Source organism: Anoplolepis gracilipes, chromosome 7 (assembly GCF_047496725.1).
Source record: "Anoplolepis gracilipes chromosome 7, ASM4749672v1, whole genome shotgun sequence".
NCBI classification, from domain to species: Eukaryota; Metazoa; Arthropoda; class Insecta; order Hymenoptera; family Formicidae; genus Anoplolepis; species Anoplolepis gracilipes.
Window position 1 is genome coordinate 11,729,686 of NC_132976.1, and position 23,769 is coordinate 11,753,454.

At 32.5% G+C, this 23,769-nt stretch overlaps 1 protein-coding gene and 1 long non-coding RNA gene across 6 annotated transcripts in view; one reads left to right on the forward strand and one right to left on the reverse strand.

Moving 5' to 3' along the window:
* Nucleotides 1-23,769, reverse strand: part of Rbp6 (RNA-binding protein 6) — a 602,105-nt gene that overhangs the window by 563,456 nt on the left and 14,880 nt on the right. Inside the window, exon 1 of one of the 5 annotated variants that reach the window (XM_072896316.1) lies at nt 14,407-15,227. The exons of the other annotated variants lie outside the window; for them this stretch is intronic. Coding sequence (XP_072752417.1) covers nt 14,407-14,425 — 19 coding nt within the window. The 5' untranslated portion in view covers nt 14,426-15,227. Of the gene's footprint in view, nt 1-14,406; nt 15,228-23,769 lie in introns of those variants that run through there. 5 annotated transcript variants of the gene reach the window in all.
* Nucleotides 15,340-17,127, forward strand: LOC140667932 (uncharacterized). The gene is made up of 3 exons (XR_012047087.1): nt 15,340-15,458; nt 15,687-16,273; nt 16,473-17,127. It is a non-coding gene; the product is annotated as an uncharacterized lncRNA (long non-coding RNA).

Below are 23,769 nucleotides of genomic sequence, written 5' to 3' on the forward strand. Positions count from 1 at the left end.
CTCTCTTTAGAGAAAGTATTAGTTTATAATGATGTAGTGCTACGCCCCGGTTATTTGCTCGTAGCAAATATGTGTTTCATAATGCGTGTAATTCAATAACTGGGAATCGAGCGTAATACCGACTGAAGTATAGAGAGAAATCGAGAGAAGCGGACGACTTGTTCACTTGCAACTTCAATTATGCACGGCCACATTTTTAAAATGCAAATGCTATACGCTCTGTTAGTATCTAGTCGTGCATTAACGTCATTAAAATAATACCGTTGCCTCCGCAACTCCGACGTAACGATTGCGACGTCATTTACCGCATTCGTACTGATTTTCTTGATTTCAATGAACGATAATGTTTTGAATCTTAATTTATATTTATATTACTTCAAAATAAACATATTGGTACAAATGTGTAAACACTTGGATGAAGATTCATCGAGTTTTTCTCATAAAGTTTAACTTGCGTAATTTTAAAAATAAATAAACCATATAACTGTTTCTCAAGCATATGTAGAACATTTTCATCGATAAACTAAACAGGAGGCAAAAAGAAAAGCACAATGTGAAAAAAAAAATTACCGCAATAAATTTTGTAAAGTTAAATAGACAACATTCTTTTTATGTTTTGCAGTTTTTCATTTACTTGTCAAATTTTATCTAAAATTTATTTTTTTTTTTTTTTTTTATATTCGTGTCATTTCATGGATTTTATACTACCACATATAACAAGAAATAATCTTCTCTACAATGCTTTCCATGTCCCGAAGAGTTACATATATAGAAAATTCTGGCGTGTCCGAGCGTCATCCTTCTTTCGACGTTACGCGAAAGGATCAAAGGTCGATGCGAGTTTCATTTTCCGATTTCATGTCGCGCGCTTACGTAAAGGCTTCTACCCTCTCGAGGGTCCGTCTATTCTCCGTTAAAATATCGATCGAGAGAGAGCGAAGCAGAATGGTTTCCTCTTCACTCTCCTCCGGTCGGAAACGGATCCTGCCGCGAAGGAGGCGAGAGAGCAAAAAAAGAGCAAAAATAAAATCGTCTTACTATTGGACCAACGGAGTATAGGACGCGAGGAGCGTAAACACTTGCAAAAACCTGTGATAAAACCACCGCCGGAAATTTCATCGAATCTGATAAGTTACAGTCCGTTCCACGGAAATGGGTTTGCACAAAGATGTTCGCGTTTCATTCGTTGTTCCGGAATGAAACAATAAGTGAAGCGAAATAAAACGCAAATAATATTAATGGAGCAATTATTTTCACATATGGATATTACATCACGTGTCAGTATCGCGATGTCAAAATTACAAACAAGTCAAGTTTAAAATGCATAGTTGAATTTAATTCAGTCATGAAATATCAACGTTTCATAATAAGCTGAGAATGTCTTCGGTCCCAATATTTTCAATGTATCAAAATATCTAAAATTTCAAAGTTTTAAGACCTGGCAGAAAGAAATTTTTAAATTATAAATTAACACGAAATAGGAGAAGTTTGGAACTTTGCAATCATCGAGCATTAAAATCTGAAGACAGAAGAATTGCGTGTTTATTGAAACTTAAAAATTTTTAATTCTAAACATTTTGAAATATTGTGATCCTGAAAATATTGAAACCTTAACATCTCTTGGAACTTAGTCTTAAAACACATACATAACTTTATCGAAGATCAAGAATTAATTAGGAAAGAGACTAACTAATGGTGAATTTACATTGCAAGCCAGGCGTTGTTGCTACCATTTAATCGCGAGATTTTGCTTGCGAGGGGAATTAATAACTTTAGCGCGGCGAGCCCCATTTCGAACCCTCTCCGAACGTCTAATCGATATTCAATTTTACGCCATGCGCTGTCTAGCGTGACTGGCGTCGCCGTTCCGATGGCATCAATTATCCTAGGCATCGATATTTTGATGGATGGCATAATTCCGCGTTGAATATAATATTCTGACTGCCGCGACTTTGCGCAAAAATAATGCCGCACCGATTCGCGCTAACTAGATGCCCTACATTGCGAATTGTAAAGCAGCTGTTTAGATGGATAGCTAGTCTTTCCTCGGTTCATGACAACCCTCATAGCTGCACTGCGACAGAAAGTACGATGCAGCGTAGCTAGCGAACACACGGTACAATTTGCCTGTATTATTTAACTAGTTGTATAGCTGTATCAGATATATACTTAGAATATTTATATAAAATGTAATACTTGAAATATTCTTTCTCATTATCTTTTTCTCTTGCTCTCTCTTCCTATCTCCTTCCATTGGAAAACTAATTTCAAAAATTAAAATTTTAGATTTATTTAAATCTTGAGTCTCATATGTGAAATCTATAATTTTAAAATCTAAACCATACACTTGAATTTCCTAAAGTTTCAAAGTTTCAGGAAATAAATATTTTAAAATTCATAAATTTTAAGTCTTTTTTAATATCTTACAATCGTAATATTACAATTTAAAAAAATGCATTTTGCAATTTCAGGAACAAATTCAAACATTTTCGTGTCACATTTTTCTATTGCAGGTTCACTTTTTATATTCAAGGAAAAGTAAATCTCTCTTCGACGCTACAAATCTTTATTGTTGACTATTTTTAACATATATATTGTAACTACTATCAGTGAATAACGATTCTTGAAAATAATTCTAACTGCTGAAAGAATGATAAATAATTTTATCGATGCTTTTTGTAAAATAAAGAAAGAGAAAAAGCTCCATCGTTCTAACAAGATTTCTCGTACAGTAAAGATTCAGTTCGTCAAGTACTAAGCCCCGACGTCGATAGTCGAAGACGACGGTAAGCGTCGAGTACTCTATTCAATGTCATGGCATCGCACAGAAAGCAGCTTCTTCACGCTCCGGCAATAATCGCCATGACAAGATTTTAGCACGTAATAGGTTGCGGATAATTATCCATAATCGGTCTTCGAAGACAGAATTGTGGTCGATGAGGGACGAAGAGCAGAGGGCTCATAGCTTTAGAGTGGTAGCCTTTCATCTAGATTCCTTCTGGAAAGCATAGAGAGCGAGAGAGCGAGAGAGCGAGAGCGAGCGAGAGAGAGAGAGAGAGAGAGAAAGAGAAAAGAAGAGAGGGGAAAGGGGACAACCAGCGTTTCCAGCGACCCTCGTAGACAGAAATTACTCTACTCCGACTGTGCCTGCTCGCAGTCCGTATCTACTCTCGACCCCTGAAGGGAACCGGTCGAGCCGGAGGTAACTACCAACCAGCCCTCAAACGATGTTCAACGGTGCAACCTGTTACGTTGACGTTTGACTACAGTGATTGACCGATCGGCCGAATGCCAGTGATATGATAGACGAGAAACCAATGCATGTATCGATATTACGATCCGTTCTCCAGAAGCTTCAATGCTTGCCTCTGTAGATATGTTTTGAGTATTTGCCTTTCGATGCCAAGGAAATAGTGCATCCAAACAAGACTAGAGTCTCGTAGACATCTTTACTATCGCTTTCTATCACCAAAACGAAGAAGAAATGAAAGCAAAAAAAAAAAAAAAGGCGAATTTCAAAATCAATTTGATATACTAATAATTTTAGCAATTAATAAAACTTTTCTAAAATTTCAATGTAGAAAATTTAAAAATCAGAATCAATTTTTCGAATATTTTTATTTGTCGCGTATAAAAATATAAACTTCTTAATCCTTATCAATAAAATTTTAGCTTCGCAGCTCGTAATTCGCAACCTAAATCGCTTATGAATAGCGGTTATGACGATACTTTCTCTTCGTTCTCTTTCTACTCAGTATAAAGCGACGCGCGCGGTACTAAGGACGTCTAATTAGTGGCGGCGGTACATTCATTAAGGCCGGTGGAGAGTCCTTTAATTCCACGGTACAGTTTCGTCTGATTTACGTCCTCGGTGTCGCTGCCGCACCCTCGACATTTCTTAAAGCGAATTCTCACGAATTTCACTCTTGATCGTCGTCCCGCATAAATTATCCAGAATTAAAAAAGAGCGAATTGTATAAATATCATTTCTATAATAATAATCGTTTGCATCGTTCAAGCAAATAGGAAAAAATACAATTTAAATAGTTAATTAATTTTTAATAAATATCTATAATGTATGCCAAGAAAGAAATATAAAAAAATATGCCGACACTCAAAGATTCAACTCCATGTATAATTACATATTTACAGCATGATCAGATTTTCATACCTTCATATTAATTACGTTTTTTATTCTCAACACGTGAAATGTATAATTCCATTATAATTTATAAATAACAATTAACCGGCGAATAAAAGCTAGACTAACTTTACGGGAAACAAATAAAAAACGTAATATACATTTCTGATCTTTTCCGTAAATTTCTAACCCAATTCTAAAGTATAAAACTTTCTTTCAAAATTCATCGCTTGCTTTTTCCCTCTCTGATTAATTGAACGAGCAAGTTCTAGTATTTTGACAAAGTGACTATCGATCGATGCATCCGCATCTACGCAAAAACATCTTTGTGCAACCGAGGTTCGTTCATATATCGATTCTAGGTTGTGATATTAATATGTATATCTGAATAATGTAAGCGAGTAAAGATGTAATCGAATGGAAATGATCGACAAAAACCACCCAAGGATGACAATATCTCTATATGCTAAACTATACTCTCACCCCGAGTTCGGTAAAATAAATCTACAATAAACTAAAATTAAAAATTCCTGTAACATAAATAGAACATATATTTCATTTCTAATATAATAAAAAATATATTTAATAAAGCTAAGAAATTACAGGCAAGTTGAAAAGTAACTCAATATTAATTTAAATAGGGAATTATTAATATTATTAAATATATGTAACATCAAGAATATATAACTATAATTATGTATTTAACTTAATATTAAATGTAATATTAATAATGAGATCAATATGTAAGTTACTCGAGCACGTTTTCTGCTTTTAGATTTATTCCATCTTTATGATGCAAAGACTCGTTCCATGACATGTCGAAAAGAAAATCCCTCAAAAGTTATAATAATCGAATTTTCAATCTCTCAAATGATACTAACACGATCTGAACGAAATAGAATGATAGACATTTTCCCTTTTCGGAGAAGGATAAACCCGTTGCAATTGATCAAAAGCAAAGGAGGTCAAACTCAACAGGAAAGTGCGGGCGATGATTCCGAGCCGTGAATATCGTGTAAGATGTGATTTAACATAGTTCGCCAAATGTGTTCGCGCGGATGTAAGCCATTTGAGCGAATGCAAATCTAATCACGGAATAACCGGGCGAAACGAGCTTTACGAACTTATGTACGTATCGAGCAAGCGTTTTCATGAAACAGCGATCAGACAACTTTTTTACGATTTATGAAGAGAAATCATATGAGAAAAAAAAGATAATGATAAGAAATTGTACGATAAATTGTATACAAGTTCCAGCAAACAATAAAGAACAATTTTTTTTTGCAAACAACTTGCTTGAAATAAACTATACAAGCTGTTTTATAAGATATGTATCTAATTTAAAAAAAAAAAGTAATTATTTCGCATTAATTAATATAAATTAAACTAGATTAAACTATATTAATTACTATCATGCAACTCTGAGCCTCTAATTTAATGGTAATAAATCAGATAGTTAAGTATATTCCTTCGAGACGAAGCCTATATGCTTTGCTGATAACGTGATATTTTTCTTCACTAATTATTATCACGCTTTACGCGAGAAGCTAACAATGTGTCCTAGCAAATGTCATCTCGTATACATGTTAAATAAACATTTAACGCACGCGCCATCCCGTATGATTCTTGAAAGTCCTCTTATGACATCGTCATTTTCTCCTCGTGACGCGGCACGTGACCGCGCACGCGGCGCGACACGACAACACGCGACCGATCGATCACGCATGCATGCACGCGTGACGCACTTAGTGCTTGAGGGATGAGGCGGAAGGCGTAAGGAAAGTAAGGAAAGATGTTTCTTTTTCACCTGCGAACACGCTCGCAGGCAGGCATGTAGTGTATTTCTACCTGCTGCATTACTTTCTACCGCGCGACGCGTTTACGCGAACGAGCCTCTTGTTGGGTTGCCACGACTTCGACAAATTGACGACGTGAATGGAAGAAAGACACACAAACTGAACAACTCGTAGTTACATAATATTCATAAGAACAGCATTACATGGTTTCCCCTGTTCCGTTCATTTGACGTTGAAATAATCTAGAAGTGTACTTAGTTATATAAAACTATATACATAAAAAAATCTTGTTTTTATAATATACGAGAAAGAAGAATGTAACCTGTGATTTATAAAGCACCCAATCATTTTATGTTTGCGCGCAATTAAACTTCTCGCGTCTAATAACTCATATCTTATCTATTAAAAGAAAGTTGAAATTGACGTTCATGCATTTCTGATGTCTATCAGTTCTAAGAAACATGTGTATATACTTTTACCGAACAAAATGTCGCAAAAAGAAGTTTTTAATAGAGTCAGAAACAAAATTTAAAAAAATAAAATAATTAACAGAGATAAATACTAAAAGACAGTTAACAATAAGTCTATCGATTTCACGACATACACGTTTATTATAGGTTTTGTTAGCAGAAAAATGACGGATTTGATATATAGAATCTGTCATATTTTTTCAGCAAACGTCAGTAAAATTTCAACAAAAATCGAACAATCTGCCAGCAGAGTGTGATTGGTAGCAAAAATCGAGCCAATTTTCATTTCGTAACCCAACAAGATATATAAAATCTGGATTTGTTTTATCAGACACTATTGTTTCTTGTAATTAAAAAATGATACAAAGAAAAGAATTTCAATATTATTTAATCTGCATTTAACTGCATTATAGGTATTAATTTAAATGTATGTTCTCTGCAAGAAAAAAAAAAAAAAAAAAAAGATTTTAGAATCAAATCGCCTACGCGCACGCTACCGTGTAAGGATTCGTGTGTATAAGCGATACGCACAATGTTACGTTAATCGTGGATTTAAAAATCCCTGACGGGAATCAGCTGATCGTCTCCGTGGGCGTTTGAAACCGGGGAAACTTGTTCCTCGCTATGTCGCACGACAACCGTGTGCGTAAGCCGCAGCACGTGATCGAGCACGCAATCCTGCACAACGCAACACAAAGAGACCCACTTTGCGGTAATGGTAATCAGCGGCTGGCCCACAGACTTCCATATACAAAGTGTCCCGGAACTGTTACTACCCTATAGGTACGTTCAACCGTGTCTTCCTCGATCAATATCGAATTCACACTTTTTCTCGATATATGTATACATATATGTGTATTGCAGAACAATAATATTTAAGTTGAAAAAATGTTCAAATTTTTCGCAAACTATAAAAATAACTCAATTAATTTGTATAACAAACTTTACACACTCGCATTAATAGAGTTTTTTCATTTCTAAGACAGTTACAAAAGCATTATATACGTAATATTAAACATGTTGTATTCAATATTATAAATGTGCTCTTTTTTAATGGATATTTGAATTGCATTATTGAAAACTTTTAAATATGCTTATAAATTTATTCTATAAATTGCCAATTAATTAGTAAATTATTTTCGTGTTACAGCTAATTCAGTTTTCATATAAACAACGCGAATTTATTTCTCACTTTAGTTATGGCTCGACTTTAGTTACGGCTCTGGACATGACAGCGAAATGTCGTGACACCTCGTCACGTAGAAACGGGCCCTAACACGCAATGATCGATTGCGCAACCATGCGATCATTCCCCCTCGACCTGTCCAATGCGCATGGTCGTGCAGCGGTGCATACCGTTGCATCCTGCCGCGACTGTCACTTCGTTGTACCGGACATGCCTCGTTTGCAATTATTTCTACATTTCCTCGAAAGCTTTCCTTGCAATTGTTGCCATCTACCAAATTGAGACTTTCGCTTCGAGCCACGAATCACTCTTCTTTTTATTTTCATACGCAATTATTGCAAATTCAGATCATCGTAAATTTTGACTGGCAATAACAAAACGCATTCATATTCATTTCCATTCTGGTGCCTGATGTAATCTCAACATAATGTATGTACGTAGCAATAAATTTTCGATTTAATATTAATTAAATAAGAGCTAAGAATTAAACAATATAACAAAAAAAAAAAAAAAAAAAAAAAAAAAAAACATTTAATGTTTCTCATTCAAAGGATTTACAAAATATTCTCACAAAGAGAAAGAGAAAGCCTTTTGCATATTCTCGATATATTCGAACGTTACTTTACAATGATAACAGGTTGAGAACATTCCCGAGATTTTCCGTGAGAGATCATCCGCGATTCAATTTCGATCTCGGAATTTCTTCTTACAAAAGAACTTTACATATCGAATCTTATAAATCTCGACTGCTGGAGTTGACCGTGCATCGAGAACCGACGAGTTCCGTCGCACGTGGACACTCGGATGCGACACTGACGTTGCCCGATGCAATAACGCGCGGAGAGACATGACGTACATCGGAGTGCACACAGTGTCTACCATATTGATTGGCTTGCTCGGTATTACGTAATGTCATTAACACGTCGCTTACACACGCGCCTAACCCCGCTGTCCCCCGCGCAATGTGCAACCCTTCAGTTTCTATAGCGCAGTAACAACGCTTCTCCCTCCCCTCCGCTCATTTTCCTCCTCCACCGAGGGAATTCGCACGCATACGCGTGCTATCGCAGCGAGAAACACGCGGACGTACTATTAGACAAATAGGAAGGAAAGACCGACGGGACAAGCGGGTATGCGCACGTATGCATGTACCGGAGTCAGAGTGGGGATGGATGCACAAACGAATGCGACGTGACGCATAAACCATCGCGGAATAATGCATATGACGAGTGCAGAATGCACGCGTAATGACCTACGTGCGCGCGTGTGATGCGTTATATTTCTATTTGCAGCGGCAATTGGTCAAGCTTCAATTAAGAAACAAATAATCAACCAGTACTTAATAAAAATTTAATTTAAATTAAATTAAATGTTTTTACATAAAAAATAATATATTTCTAAGCTTATGATATTTATATGTCAAATATATTTAAAGTCTCGGTACGTTAATTTTTAATAAATTCATCTCCGCAATATTTTCTTCGTCCGACTGATTTATTCCTCAGCGTTTTGTGCCTAAGTGAATTCAATTTTTTGATATTTTCATTAATATATTAATACATAAACTTTAAATATTTTATCTATAAATAATATTTAATTAAAAATTTTATTCATTAAAATGTCCATTTGTAATAATTCTAAAACACTATTTATAGCAACACTTTAATATCGAAGTCCGTATTACGTCATGCAAACTAACTGAATCGATGACAATTCTCTGAACTATTAGAATTCTCATCTATAAAAGTGTTTGACCTAAAAATATTTTGTACACACACTAAAATTTCCAATCAGAATCTATATCGTTCATATTTTTCATGCATATGCCACGATATATTCGCTTTCGACAATTCCATTTTTTTTTAAATCGATTCGCGTGGGCATAATTACACGCGTGTAGGTATTTGCATTCGAGCGCATGGACAATCGCGTCTCAAAATAAGTTTGCGTATTTTATTCTATTTTTAGCGACGGCTAAATAAGAATTCATTCGCACAATGCATTCAGATATTCTACATCAATTTACCGAGTCAATAATTTCATTCGAAATAATAATTTTATATCATTTCTAGAAGATTGAATATACATATATCTAACTAAAACAAAATTTTAGTTTAATCTGTTTTATTATCTTTTTAGCAAAAAGTATATTATATAATTAAATCTCAAGATTTGAGAAGCGGAAGCAAAAATTTATCATATTATGATAAATTCATATTTAATAATTATAATTAATAAAAAAGATTCTTCAAATTTTGATATTAGATATTAAATATAAATTAGATATAAAAAAATAATTTATAAATATAAAAAAAGCAAATATAAAAATTTTTAATAACAAGAAAAAAAAAACTGTAAATTTTACATTTAAGATAATACAATTTATTAAATTTATGAAGTATTTAACTGAGAAAAAAGCAATGGCATATGTTTTTTGAATACATTAATTTAGATATTCATTTACAGTAAAAAAAATTTTTGAAATATTGTACTGAATTAATACCTTTTACTAGTGAATGAACTATCATCTCTTCATGATAATTTATAGTCTGTGATATTGCTTATTTCAAAAAGATACAACACGGAGATGTTGCAATGTTGGTGGCGACTGTACCGGAAGAAGTCTCTCACGGCAAAAAGACGCGCAAGGCCATCAGTACCTTCAACTTAGTACCTTCGGCTATGGCCTCGAAGGTTCGTAGGATATTTAGCCGATAAAAGAGAATAAGAGATGAAAGGAGATGGAAAGAGAGGTAAAGACAAAGGGAAATAAGACGAAACATCGTGGGAGGAAAGAGAAGAAAAGAGCAGGAGAAAAAGAGGCAATAAGGAGTCTGGCGGGTCCGTCGCTGTTGAAAGGAACCGAGAAACCGAGGAAAGGTGAAGAAAGAAAGACTGGAGTTTCAGAAAGTACCGCAGGAATATACCGTGATATGAGAATAACAAGTGCAGTAATGTGTATAATGGCGGGATGATAAATTGGAAATCCGTCTGAAATACAAGCTGGAAATTCAATGCTTGAAAAATGTAACGTACATGGCAATGCGAACTAAATTGCGCGAATTTACTCTCTCCTTCTCTTTCCCTATCCTATGGAATTTCATTTGACTAACTCTCTCCAAAGTTCCCGCATTGTTCACAATTGCGTAAACGATTATGTCTTTGTTCCCATAAATTGTGAACATTGCATTGCACTTTTTTACAAAGAAAAATATTTTGAAATAATTAACGATTTATGAAAAAGAATATGAAACTTGTCATTTGTGTATTATACACTTTAACAGATACTAGACTCATTTTAATATAAAAAAAATATCACCTTTTATTAATGTTGAGTTTCTGACAGATTTTTGGGTTGAATTTTTCTCGTCTTAAATTGAAACGAACATACTTTGTTCAACTACGGTATTTGATATTCTTACATCATGGTATCGTTCCCTGATGACATTTCGCGTCTGTCTTTCCGTCTATAAGACCGATAATGCAGTCTACCTAGTTTGCGGCAACCCCTCGACTGAAAGAAATCGTTACCGTTTGCAGCCGGTGGTATGTAATATTCACGACGAAACTTCCGCCGCGCGTTTGCGACTGTTAAACCACCACGATGTATAGAATGATTTCTACTAACCTACTTGATCGAATCTATATATACAGACGCGTTTCTCGTTTCCCGCGCGTTTAACTTTTTCCCGCTGACCGAATTACAGAAATGATAAACTTGCAAAATCCAGCGATCGATCATTATCTTCACCGAATTAATCATCAAGTAATATTCAGAGAGCTGTAACGTCGATAAATAATACAAGATAATATAAGATGATTAAGCGATAATTAAATATCTATCTATCTCTAGAGTACTAGAACAATATAATATATTAATGCAAATAAAATTAGAGGAAATAAAAATTATGTTTAAAACTGTTTTTTTAATTACTGAGCTCTTCAGAATATATTCGTCCTTATATAATTGAATCTTAAAGTTACATGAAATTATTAATTTATATCATTTTCGTGTTGATTTAATATCACTAGTAGAGTGAACTAATTAAATACACGGACGCTCAAAGTTCGACGACTGTTCGATTTACATCACGAAGTGACGGAAAACGTTCGCCGTTAAAACTGTGTCGGTGACCGTGCAAGGTTTGGCAGCCACTTGTTGAGTAATCTACTTAGTTCGACGGACGAGCAGCGCAGGAAGGGATCGAGAATGACGCGACGAAAAAGAGAGAGAGAGATGAAGAGAGGTTGCATGAAAGTGTTACTTAGCGCAATCATCTTCATTCGGTTAACTCTTTGCAAACTAGCACGTTCTCGTACAGTACATTCATTCGCATTATTTTTCGAAAAGTTTTTTTGCAAATATATGTCAAAATTAATTTAGATTTTTTCAATCGTCCATTCATCAATTTGATTTTTCTCAGGGAAAAATCGTTCGACCATTAAGTGTGCAATTTTTTGCTTTATAATATTAAATATTTTTTATTTAATACAATTAATCAATAAGAAATGATTATTATACTCTATCGAAACAAATTACAATTAATTGGAAAATATAAAAGAAAAAGACTTGTTATATTTTAAAAATACAATTCAAATTTTTTACTTTCTATTAATTTATACAGCAATAATTTATTGTACGAAAATCCTAATTCTACAATAAATTAATTAAGTAGATAAACTATGAATAAAAAGAATAATGATAGCGTTCGAACATTTTATATATCACTGTATCGCATAAAGCAGAATTGTTTTACGATATGAGTGTTACTTTTGTATCATGTATATAAAAAAATAAATTCATAAATTTAGAATAAGTGTTACAGTAAATCTTGGCGAATTTTCAATGTGCGTGTGTAATCAAAATTTTGGCATAAAACAAATTTCATGCTAAATACAACATCAATTCATTTGCTTTTCGAAATAATATCTTTGTAGAAAGATATTCCCAGTGATCCCACTTACAAAGTAATCTAACTTTTCAAGATATAAAATTAACTGCGAAAAAATATGCCTCCAGAATAACGCTTTATTTCCTAATGTGGCGTGTAAAATGCTCTACGTGAGCGGCTGTGTCGTGCAAGCCGCGCTAACAACCGAGGATTAAAGTTGTCGTATTCCTTCCGCTTTCTCTCACGCTTCCACGAACGCATTCCCAGGGGTCCGCATAAATTTCTGCTCCGTGGTTCATGAAAACGCCCGAAAATATCAGCCGCCCACGTGGTTAGCCGCAAATTTGCGAGAACCGCGTGACGGATTCCACACGCACGCTGAGCTTCGTGCCGGATTATGTAAACGCCGCACAGTGGCATTTTTTCAGAAAAATTTGGCCAAAAGTAACAGTGAGCCGTAGTGAAATAGTAGTAAGGAAAGTGTGATATAATACATTTTAGAATATGAGATAAATTAATTTCTAAAATTGAGACATATGTAATTATTAATTTACTCCAACATCTCATTATTAATAGTTCTAATATTTAAAATTAAATTCTAATTATAATAATAAGAAACCCAAGCGATATTAAACTTTAAAGAGAATGCAAATAACAGAAACTATCGACATTTTCGATGTAAGATCGCGCGGGGAATTCTAAAATCTAAAAGCGTCATCAGATATTTGACAGTTCAATAATTTGCAAAGCGAGAAAGGAGAGAATTGTTTTCAAATTAAATTCTATAATTATAATGGTAAGACTTAAAAATCCAAGCGATATTAAATTTTAAAGAGAACGCAAATAATAGAATCTATCGACATTGTCGATATAAATTCGCACAGAAGATTCTAGAATCTTAAACAACAGAAATTTAACAGTTTAATAATTTACAGAGAACGGATATTAATGTTGCTCATTCACATTTCTAGAATTAAATATAGCTATAAAAATCCAAAGTTCCTAATATATATATAGCCTTCAAGTATGTATTAGACAAATATAACTCGTAAAATCGCAACATTACATTTCATGGTGAAACACGAATATAGACCCAGGTCTAGAGAGTTAAGCGTCCCGTTATGTTTCCACCGATTTTCTCGCGTTAGAGCCGCACGTCGGAATAAAGGGTCGCGTTTGTCAACGAGAGCTCGCACGAGTTAGTTACAACCACGTGACAATGGTGTCACGTATGGCCTGTATAACTTGCGTGCGTGTGTACGTCGAGGGGGATACAAGCGTGTCAGCCTAGGGTAATGGACGAGCATGGTGAGTCCATTAAGAAGTAACCGTTGTTCGTCTAAATGGTTCGATACGGCAAACGGGATGATCTATTCATTCGTATATATACGTGTTTGCACGCGTGCAAGTGCGTTTGTATCGTGCTTATATCATGCCTATATCTAGAGACCTGACCTAGCTTATAATGCATAAATACATAAGGGAAACAGCACGATTCCGATGAGAGAAAATTTCCTATCTACGCCTGTGATAAAAAAATATGAAACACGTAAAAGAAATGAGTTGTCTGTGCACTTATCTCTTAACTTCTTTTCATTTAGCGTATTCAACAAATCTAATCAATTCAATAAGCAAACTACTCTTCGATTTATATCATAAAACTTGGAAATTATAGAATTACAAAAATCCACTGAGTGACATAATACCTTTTATTTTAATATAAAAAGAAGACTAAGATTGTTTTTAATTGTTGTGCAAATATATTCTTTTTGTAAAAAAATTTCAAAAATTGATTTGATTATTAGTTGTGTCCTATATTTTATCATAATAAAAACTTTCTTCACGTGCATCACATATTTATTAACGAACGCCAAGTTACGAAAAATACGATGTATGTTATACGACAAAATTATAAACTCACCTCGTAAATGCTTTAGCATCGTCCGCTAGCTTCTCGAGTCGCCTCCTCATTTGTTGCTTTTTGACACTCACTCGTGAAAACGTGGTTAATTACGATCGTCCGGCACTTCACATATATTCCCGACATGACGCGCACTTTATTTTACGACGGAAGAACGCAAACATAATAGTAACGCAAAGCAACGATCCGACAATGAAAAATTGCCCGGCCAAATTTACATAATGCTATCTCTTACAAATATTACTAATGAATAGTATATACACGCATTTTAAAAGCAGTTTTAAATATCAGATAATATAATATAAGACGACAGACGGAACGTCCTACGATGTTTTCTATTCGAGACTCGCTGCGCGAATACCTTACGACCTTACATACGTCCTATATGAACAACAGTGCGCTGTATATACGTCACAAAAATTTGATGACGTATGGTGTTGTTTGTCTTTCGACCTTATCGCGCAGCGAGCACGCAAAGTGTGTGTGTCGTTATATTTATTATATTATCCGATTTTAAATTCCTGTAAAACGCGTACGTATAATGTTCATTAGTTAACAGAAATAGCATTATATAAATTCGGCCGCGTGATTTTCCACTTCTGATTCTATCTCAGTTTCTAAGTTGTTTTCGCGTGCTTTGTAAAAAAAATTAATAAAATAAAGTGCGCAACGTGTAAAATTAATGTCGAAAATATTATCTAAAGTATCTCGCGCGATCGTAATTAACCGTGTTTTTACGAGTGAATGCTATAGAACAGCAAATGAGAAACAAGAAAAGACGGAAAGCATGAGGACAGCAAAGCAACATGAGGTGAATAAATTATAATTTTGTTAATATATATATATATTTATTGTTTATTTATTTATTTATTTATTGTCATTTATATAAAATTAATTGCTCGCTTATTTTCATGATAATAACTTTTTAGCAATAAATGCGGGAAACCTTCTAATATCAAAATCAAAAGAAGAATTAAATTTTTTCAATATACTGCGTTCTTCTACAGCAAGTTAGCAACTTTGTTTTTCTGACATAAATTATACTATGAAAGGTAAACTCGAAAATAAATAACTTGGAAAAATTTACAACATTAAACATTTCGAAAAAAAGCAATTAATTGTTCGACATAGTTTATTTTTGCAGCGATATATAAATTAAAACAACTTTTTTAATATTTCTATCAGTAGTGGTAGTTACTCGCGATCAGTAATTATTCGCGAAGCTTCGAAGAGTTATATCGAGTGTTACGCAAATATCTAAAGTAAACATATCAATCTAGTGTCCACCTGGTGCTTAAACTAGTCAAGATGATCAGGAAAAAAGGAAGGCCTCAAAAAGTTAATGTAGACCTATTAGTAAACTGTTTCCAAAAATATAAAAATGATATTATTAACAATAATCAAATTAGCTCAAAGAACAGCAACGTTTGGGTTACTATGTCGAAAGAAATGAATGAAACAATTACGGCATTTTTCTTATACACATATGCTTGTAATAACACATATAATATTAAAAATATTTTATTAAACAAGGAAAAAAACTTGACAGAGTCGTCAATTAATAACAGTATGGAATCATCAAAAGGTTCATCAGAAAGTTTAACAACAGATGATGAAACTGATCAAACTTTTGAAATTTCTGTTTCGAAGCAAGAATTTGATTCAATAATCGAAGAACGTATTCAAAAAAGAACCGAACGTAATCTCGATAAAAAAGTGAGTTACAGAAGAATTTTAAGATTTAGATCTGGTATTTATCAAGAATTTTTTTCTAAGTTATTTTGGAAAACAAGACGGTTGCAATCATGTGTAATTAATTATATTAATCATTACATACCACAAAACATAAACGGAGGATATCTTAATGGTAAAGTATGTTTAAAATTTTAAAATTACTACTTTTAATATGCTTCTTAATAACAAATCTCAATTATAATTATTAATTATTTTTGCAAATATCTTAAAAGTTTCTTCTTTCTTTCTATTCTTTAAATTCATTTCAATTTCTTGTGGATTACAAATACTCTTCCACAGTATAAATATTATTATATTATATATAATTTTAGGATATTGTCGGTGTGGTAGCACCATTCAGATAAAATTTGAATTAAGAGACTGTAATAATAATGTAATATTATTATGTAGTTTTAAAAAAGGTAAGAAAAAACTAAAAATTGTGGTCCGTTATATTTTCGAGAAGAAACTCGAAAAAGTATAGTTAAAGAGAGCAAGAACACAAGTGTTTATACTTATCGAGCAACACAAGCTGCAGATCTAATGCAACCTGAAGATCCAAAATGTCCATTAATTAGATCTAATAATGTGCTACATGTTGCACAAAACGAAGAAACTCGCATGAATTATCTACATTCAAATCCTATTCAAGCACTTGTCATTATGAAAAACATGACAAAATACAGTAATTGTATTGGAAATATAGGACTCGACCCATTTTACGTACATTACTGCGTAAACTTGCAAGTGCAGATTTACAAAAAACTTTTTTTGTAAATATCAAAATAATTTAGAAATTTATATTGATGCGACTGGTGCACGATTTAAAGAAATCATGATATGCGATGACAAAAGAATTGCCTATATATTATTATATTTTATTGTTGTTAATGTTGAAGAAGGGCAGTTTCCCATTACACAAATGATCACGGAACAACATTCAGTCGCAAGCATACAACATTGGCTCAATGAATGGTTATCGCTAAAAATTCCTCTACCTAAACAGATATGTAACAGATTATTCTTTCACGCTTTTTCATGCGGTAGCAAGAACATTTGATGGATGTAATAACATCTATGATTATGCAAATAAATTACAATAAAAAACAATATTCCTCGTTGTTATATACGCATCGATAGAGTGCACTTTATAAAAAAATATATACGTTTATTAAAAAGCTCGACAAAAATATTAAAAACTTTTTACGCTTCGTGTATTGGTGCTCTCTGCAACTGTAAAGACGAACTGGAGGCGAGAAAAATAATTAAAGCCATGTTAACATTGTCACAACAAGAAACAGAAACTGATAAATTAAAAAAAAGAGAACAATATTTAAAATCTATCATAACAGGTAAGCAGTAATGCTTCTCAATAATTTTCGGATAAAATGTATATTGTATAACTTTTTTTTAGGTACAATTAAGGATGAAATACAAAATATTATGAATATGGAAAATGAATCTAACATAGATGATTTTAAGAAGAATATAATGTATACGAAAACGACATCCAACAGTTGGAAGGAATGGGTCGAAATTATCGAAAAAGAAATAGAAAAAGAATCTGAGAATGAAACTGATAGACCAAATGGCTATCGTAACATACAATTAGCAGAAATTTAAAAAAAAGATATTTACCTATTACCATTATGGACAAAATTATTGGAAACTAAAATAGATTATGAAAGCATGGGAGGATCGACAGCGAGTTGCAAAAGAGAAATTAATAAAATAAAACATAAAGTATTTAAAGATATTAAAAATAAAATAATAAGAGTCGATAGTTTTGTTCAAAGCCATATTGATCACTTATTTGATGAAATGCTTTTAGCCAATGCTAATTCTAAAATAGATACACACAAATTAGATGAAACTAGTTTGTATATATCGCAAGATCTTCAAGAGACAGAAAATTGGAGAGGAAAAATTATTAAAAAATTTAAAACTTTAAATAGAGACTCTGTTGACAGTTGCAGCATATTTATTGACAGTAATAAAGAAAACATTGAAGAAAAATCTGAAGATACGAGGCCAATAATAACACCTTTGAAAAACGAAGAAAATGAAAAAAATATATTAAAGGAACCACTTTATTTAGGATATCAAACAGAACGTATTTCTCAAAAACTACAGTACAAGCAGCCTAATGAAGTGGGCATATTCAAACATTGCTCTAATATTCATCTAACGGCGCACAAAATAGACGGAATTTCATATTCATTAATAAATTCGTGTCCATTCGACAGTTTAATCCAAATATTATATGTAATTGGAACAGACGATGAAAATGTAAAAAAAATGGTAAGTGAACAATTTTAACTATATCTAACTAAAAATGGTAAGTATTCGAGATCGATTCGAACTTTATTATAAACTGTAAAGAAAAAGTACTTAGCTTCTTCGACCCCAATAGCGCACAGTAAGTAAATAGTTTAATAGTAAAAAATTTTAATAGAACAAAAGCAAAAGAGAGCTCTTAAATGATTTTTTTTTTACAGATAAGTACGATTGAAGATAATGAGTTCTTTGATATCGTAAAATATCTTTTCACATATGATATTACCAATGAAGCATATAAACGCAGAACCACACTTATGGCTACACACGGAAAGATTCTCGCGTATAATCAACGACTAAAACAAATAACAGTTGACTGTGAAAGTGATGTGGGAGAGATGTTTTTAAAATTCATTGGCAATAGTTTTCATTCTTTGGAATATGTGGATTATTGCGAGAAACAATGTAACGAACCAATGAAACAGCAATGTGAGATGTTATTCGTGAAAGAAACCCACTTAAGGAAGAAGAGTATTAATATCACTGAAATAGAAGAAGCATTTCCAAAAAAACAAAAATGCCATATTTGTCAGGAGACAAATATCAGAGAATTTTGGAAAATAAGTAAATAAAAACAAAAAAATAAGCAAAATAAAATAAAAACTAATTTAAAATAATAATACGATCATTATTTTTATATTGTTACAGATAATTTAGTAATAATAGAAATTGTTACTTCCAAAAACTGCTTCATAGAAGAAATACCAAAATATTTAACAAATAAAGACAACGAAAAAAGGCAATTATGCGGGATCATAAAATATATAGGCACTATATATAGGCAAAATAGGTCATTACACAGCATTATGTCAGCGACCAAATGGAAATTGGGAAGAATTTGATGGGCTCGCTGACGAGAAAAATGTCCGACAAGTTAGAGACCAAAAAATAATCCCCTCAATTCTCTTTTATAAGTAGAACTGTAAGTCTATATATAATGGCTAGATAGCTTAAGATTAAAAAATTCGAGACGTGTATATTTTGACGGCAAATAATTTTGATATATATTTTTTTATGTTTTGATAATTTGGCTCAGATAGCTTAAGAGACCTCACTTCTAAGGCGATACACTACAAACTTACTAGTAAACATTAATTGGTCATTAGAAATTCCTGAATGTATCGGGGACATAAGATATTACAGTTACCTGCACGGGATGGTGCATTCACATGTTGAAATGTTAAACCGAGTAAAATGATACCTAGTAGGAAAGAACTTTCCCTCTCACAGTGTTCTGTAATTTCACTATCTGTTACTTCTTCATCTTTTTCTGTTGTATATTGTTAACTTTTTTCTATATACTTCAGTTATACATATATATATATATATAACTAAATATATATATAAATCATTAAAGTAAGAAATAATAATTATTATTTATTCTATTACTTAATTTATATCAGAGAAAAACCATTGAAATTAGTTAAAGCCGTTAAAAATAAATAAATTTATTTTTAATAAATTAAAAAAAAAACATATTCTTCCTGTAAAATTAAATGCAATAAAAATATAGTAACCAAGAATTTCAGTTGTATTGCATTTTATTATATTCCATTAATTCCTCTGTAAAATACATACAATAAAATAAACTAGTATGAATGTAATTTTTTTTATTTGTAAGAATTTTTCTCTTTTAACGTGATCAAATGGAATTTTTAATATATATATATATACTAAATACAAACAAGATTACTCCGTTTACGATAATAAAATTTTTCCATCGGATACCTAAATCATATTATATATATTCTTTTATAATAAGCATTTGAAAAGTTTTTACTGACAATGAGAATACAATTGATATGCATATGTGTGTACCAGTCCAACACTTGACGTTTATTTAGTTATGTAAGCTAAAGATGACTTATATTCGAGATGCATCACGTTTACCCCATGACATTTTCCGAGCGTCGAAGCATGTTGTTCCCTTTCGACGATCATCTCACCACCGCGACGTAACCCAAACCACTTCGTGTCAGCGACGAGTCAGCGCAAAAACCTATCACCTTACTCGCTTCTATCTACATCCAACCGCCTTTTATCATGTGACAGAAAGCTTTCGCAAGTTCCGCGAAGATAATCTAAGACGAGTTCTTATTCTGAATTAAAATATATCATGCAAATGACAAAAATAATAACCGAAAGATAAATAAATATTTTTCTTAAAAAAGTGTTAATATTAATATTTTTAATATGTTATCGAATAGATTTCAATTCGCACTACAAACCTACATTAAAAAGTCATGAATAATTACATTCTGCTATAAAATATATTCATACAGAAATTCGTTCACCCGATACGCGTGTTCTATACGTTTCGTTCAAAATCAATTGTCAAGAGTAACCGGCATGAATTCTTATTGTTGATTCGTTTTTGTTTTTCTTGCATATGAGCCACTTCGCGAAAGTTTTTCACTCGACGTAAAAAGCACGGACGTAAAAGGCGATGTAAAAGTTGGCCGCAAACGCCAACGCGCTGGGTACGAGGGAGGCCGACGCGTCGTCAACACCGATTCTAATTTAGATAGTCACGGTTAACCACGTGCTGACAATGGCTCGTTTCGGATGATCTCGATAAGCTTATGCGCACCGTGTCGCTCCCATTGCGAAAAAGGCCCTCGATCTCGATATTTTTCGTGATCACTATACATGTTAACGGACGAAATTCACGACTTTTATGCCATCTTAATCACATATCAAAAGATTTGCTCTTTTTTTACTTTCATCATAAGCAAAGAAATTTTCAATATTTAAAACTATGTATATATACCAACGAGTTCCTATAACAAGTTTACTAAAATATTTTAAATAATATTATAATATTTAAAAAATTTATTAAAATTAAAAAAAAAACACTAAAAATAACGTACTTGTTATATTTTATATTGTGTGTTATGTCGTTTCATGTAAGTATTTTTTTTATTTGTATCACGACATATATTTATATATAAATGTACAAATATATGCATATAGCAATAAATAAAGTAAATATTCTATAATAAAAGTAAACAGTAAAAATATATTTTATAAATATAAATTAGACTCATACGTATTTACTTTGCATTAACATATTCAAATAAATAAAACTTTATCCACATTATACGCAAAACAAGCAATAAAGAATTGTTTGCTACTTTTCATATCCATCTAATGTCTATTTAAATTAATGTAATAAACATTATATTTAAATGAGCATGTTAGATATACGGTGATACTCGATTCACTCGTTAATATGTGTTTTGAATCGCCGATATAACATGGCTTTTTTGAAAACTGACCCATAGCATACAATTTTGACGCACGACCGTATATATATATATATATATATATATATATATATATATATATATATATATATTAATTAATAGCAGCTTGAAAGAGATAAATACTGATTAAAGTTAATGGTACATGGAATGATGAATGATCACGGTAGTAATCGCCGGCTGATTGGGACAATCGTCTCTAATCCACATGTAAACAAGCATTCATTTCAATGAATCGAACTGTTATGTAACAAAAAAACATTTCGAATAAAATTTACGTAATATCATTATATCGATATATATATATATATATATATTAATTATGTATAACTATAATATAATATATATTATCTTAAATATCTTAATGTGAAGATTGATAAACGTGTTCTCATGAAAGAGGTATGTAAATAATTCCGTATAAATCTTAAAAAAACGAAAGGTGCTTCACAGAAAAGAAATTATGGGAATTTTAAAATAAAAGAATATTAAAAGTACAGAAGTTTTAAAATTTTAATCTCATTAAAGAGACTAAAGGTCCATAGAATTAAAATGTTAAAAACCCTATAATTCGAGGCTTTCAAGATAAATAGAATTCTAAAATTTTGAAATCTGCGTACATTGTTATTGCTTCTCGAATGCAAGGATGCGTTGATAACATAATAACTGGTAGAAATCGCAAATATTATATGAAACATGAAAATCTCTTAATTCTTGAAGTCGAGATTTGTGTGAAAATTCATGGTTATTTTTTAAACTGAAAAATTTTTACTTTTTTTGAATCTGTGCGGTAAAAACTTTTGGCTGTGCCGAGACTTGCGTGTAATCGTGCAGCTTTAATAATGAGCGTTTCGGTCGAATAAAGTTCTAGAACATGCGAGAACGGCGCGCATTCGCGGCGCAAAGTCACACCTCACTGCCGACGCAAACTGGACTAACCCCTTAATTGGAAACGTTGAATGAATTTGAGTGCGGTGGGAAAGGATCGAGCGCGAAAGGGGGAGGAAATGCGGGGCAGGGCAATATGACTGCCATTGTTGGAAACTAAAGCACTCCGATGCCGTACAGGAAATCCTCGCGATGCGCAGCCACCCGCGCTCCTGCATCGACCTCGTTCATGTGTTCGACAATGATTTTTTTTGTTCCCGCGCCAAAGCTTTGTCAATTACAACTATCATACCTCTTTCTCCCAGCACCCAAAAACTCCCAAAACCCTCTTCTTCTGTCAAATCCTAAAGTATTTAAGTTTGAACAATGCGCGCTATAAAAGTATAAAATTGAAAGACGCGTTCTACTGCATTAATATTTGGAATTATACTATATAATCCGTGAAAAATAAAACAACTTGTGTTCAGCCGTTGTTACATTTTTCTAAATGATAAAAGTTACTAGAACAAGAGATAAGAAGCAATGATATATTAATTTTCAAAAGATATGAATTGCTCTATTTTTAGAGCAATTTTTCAATGCATTTGCGCATAAAAATTAGTCATGTAATATTTGTAATCAGAAGAAAATACAATCGATTAGAGGAAATCTTTGTTCCAGCTAACGCTGTGCACCATCTCGTTCTTGAGCAGTACGCTAATTAGCACCGATTAATTCCATTTCTTATCCACATCGTCGAGTCATTTAATTGAATCTCTTAGTCGCCGCAAATACGATACGCGATGTGAATCTTAATTCGGTACTTTGGCTTTCGTTGCTTGTGGCGTACTTAATGATGTTATTTAAACCACTTTAAGCATGCAGTTTATCAAATCAATAGATTCAAAAAAATTAGCAATGTTGAAAATACCTTCATTTTTCAAAAATATAATCATATTATACATCGTGCATCGATTGCGACATTTTCTAAGATATTAAAAAATTCTCTAAATCCTAAAAACATCAAAATATATATTAAATTTTTAAGATTCAGACAATTTTAAAAAATGTTAAACAGTAAGATATAAAAATCAATTTTTCAAAACTTCTTCGAAAATACCAAAGAATTATAAAGCACATATGCACGCTATCGAGATTTAACCAG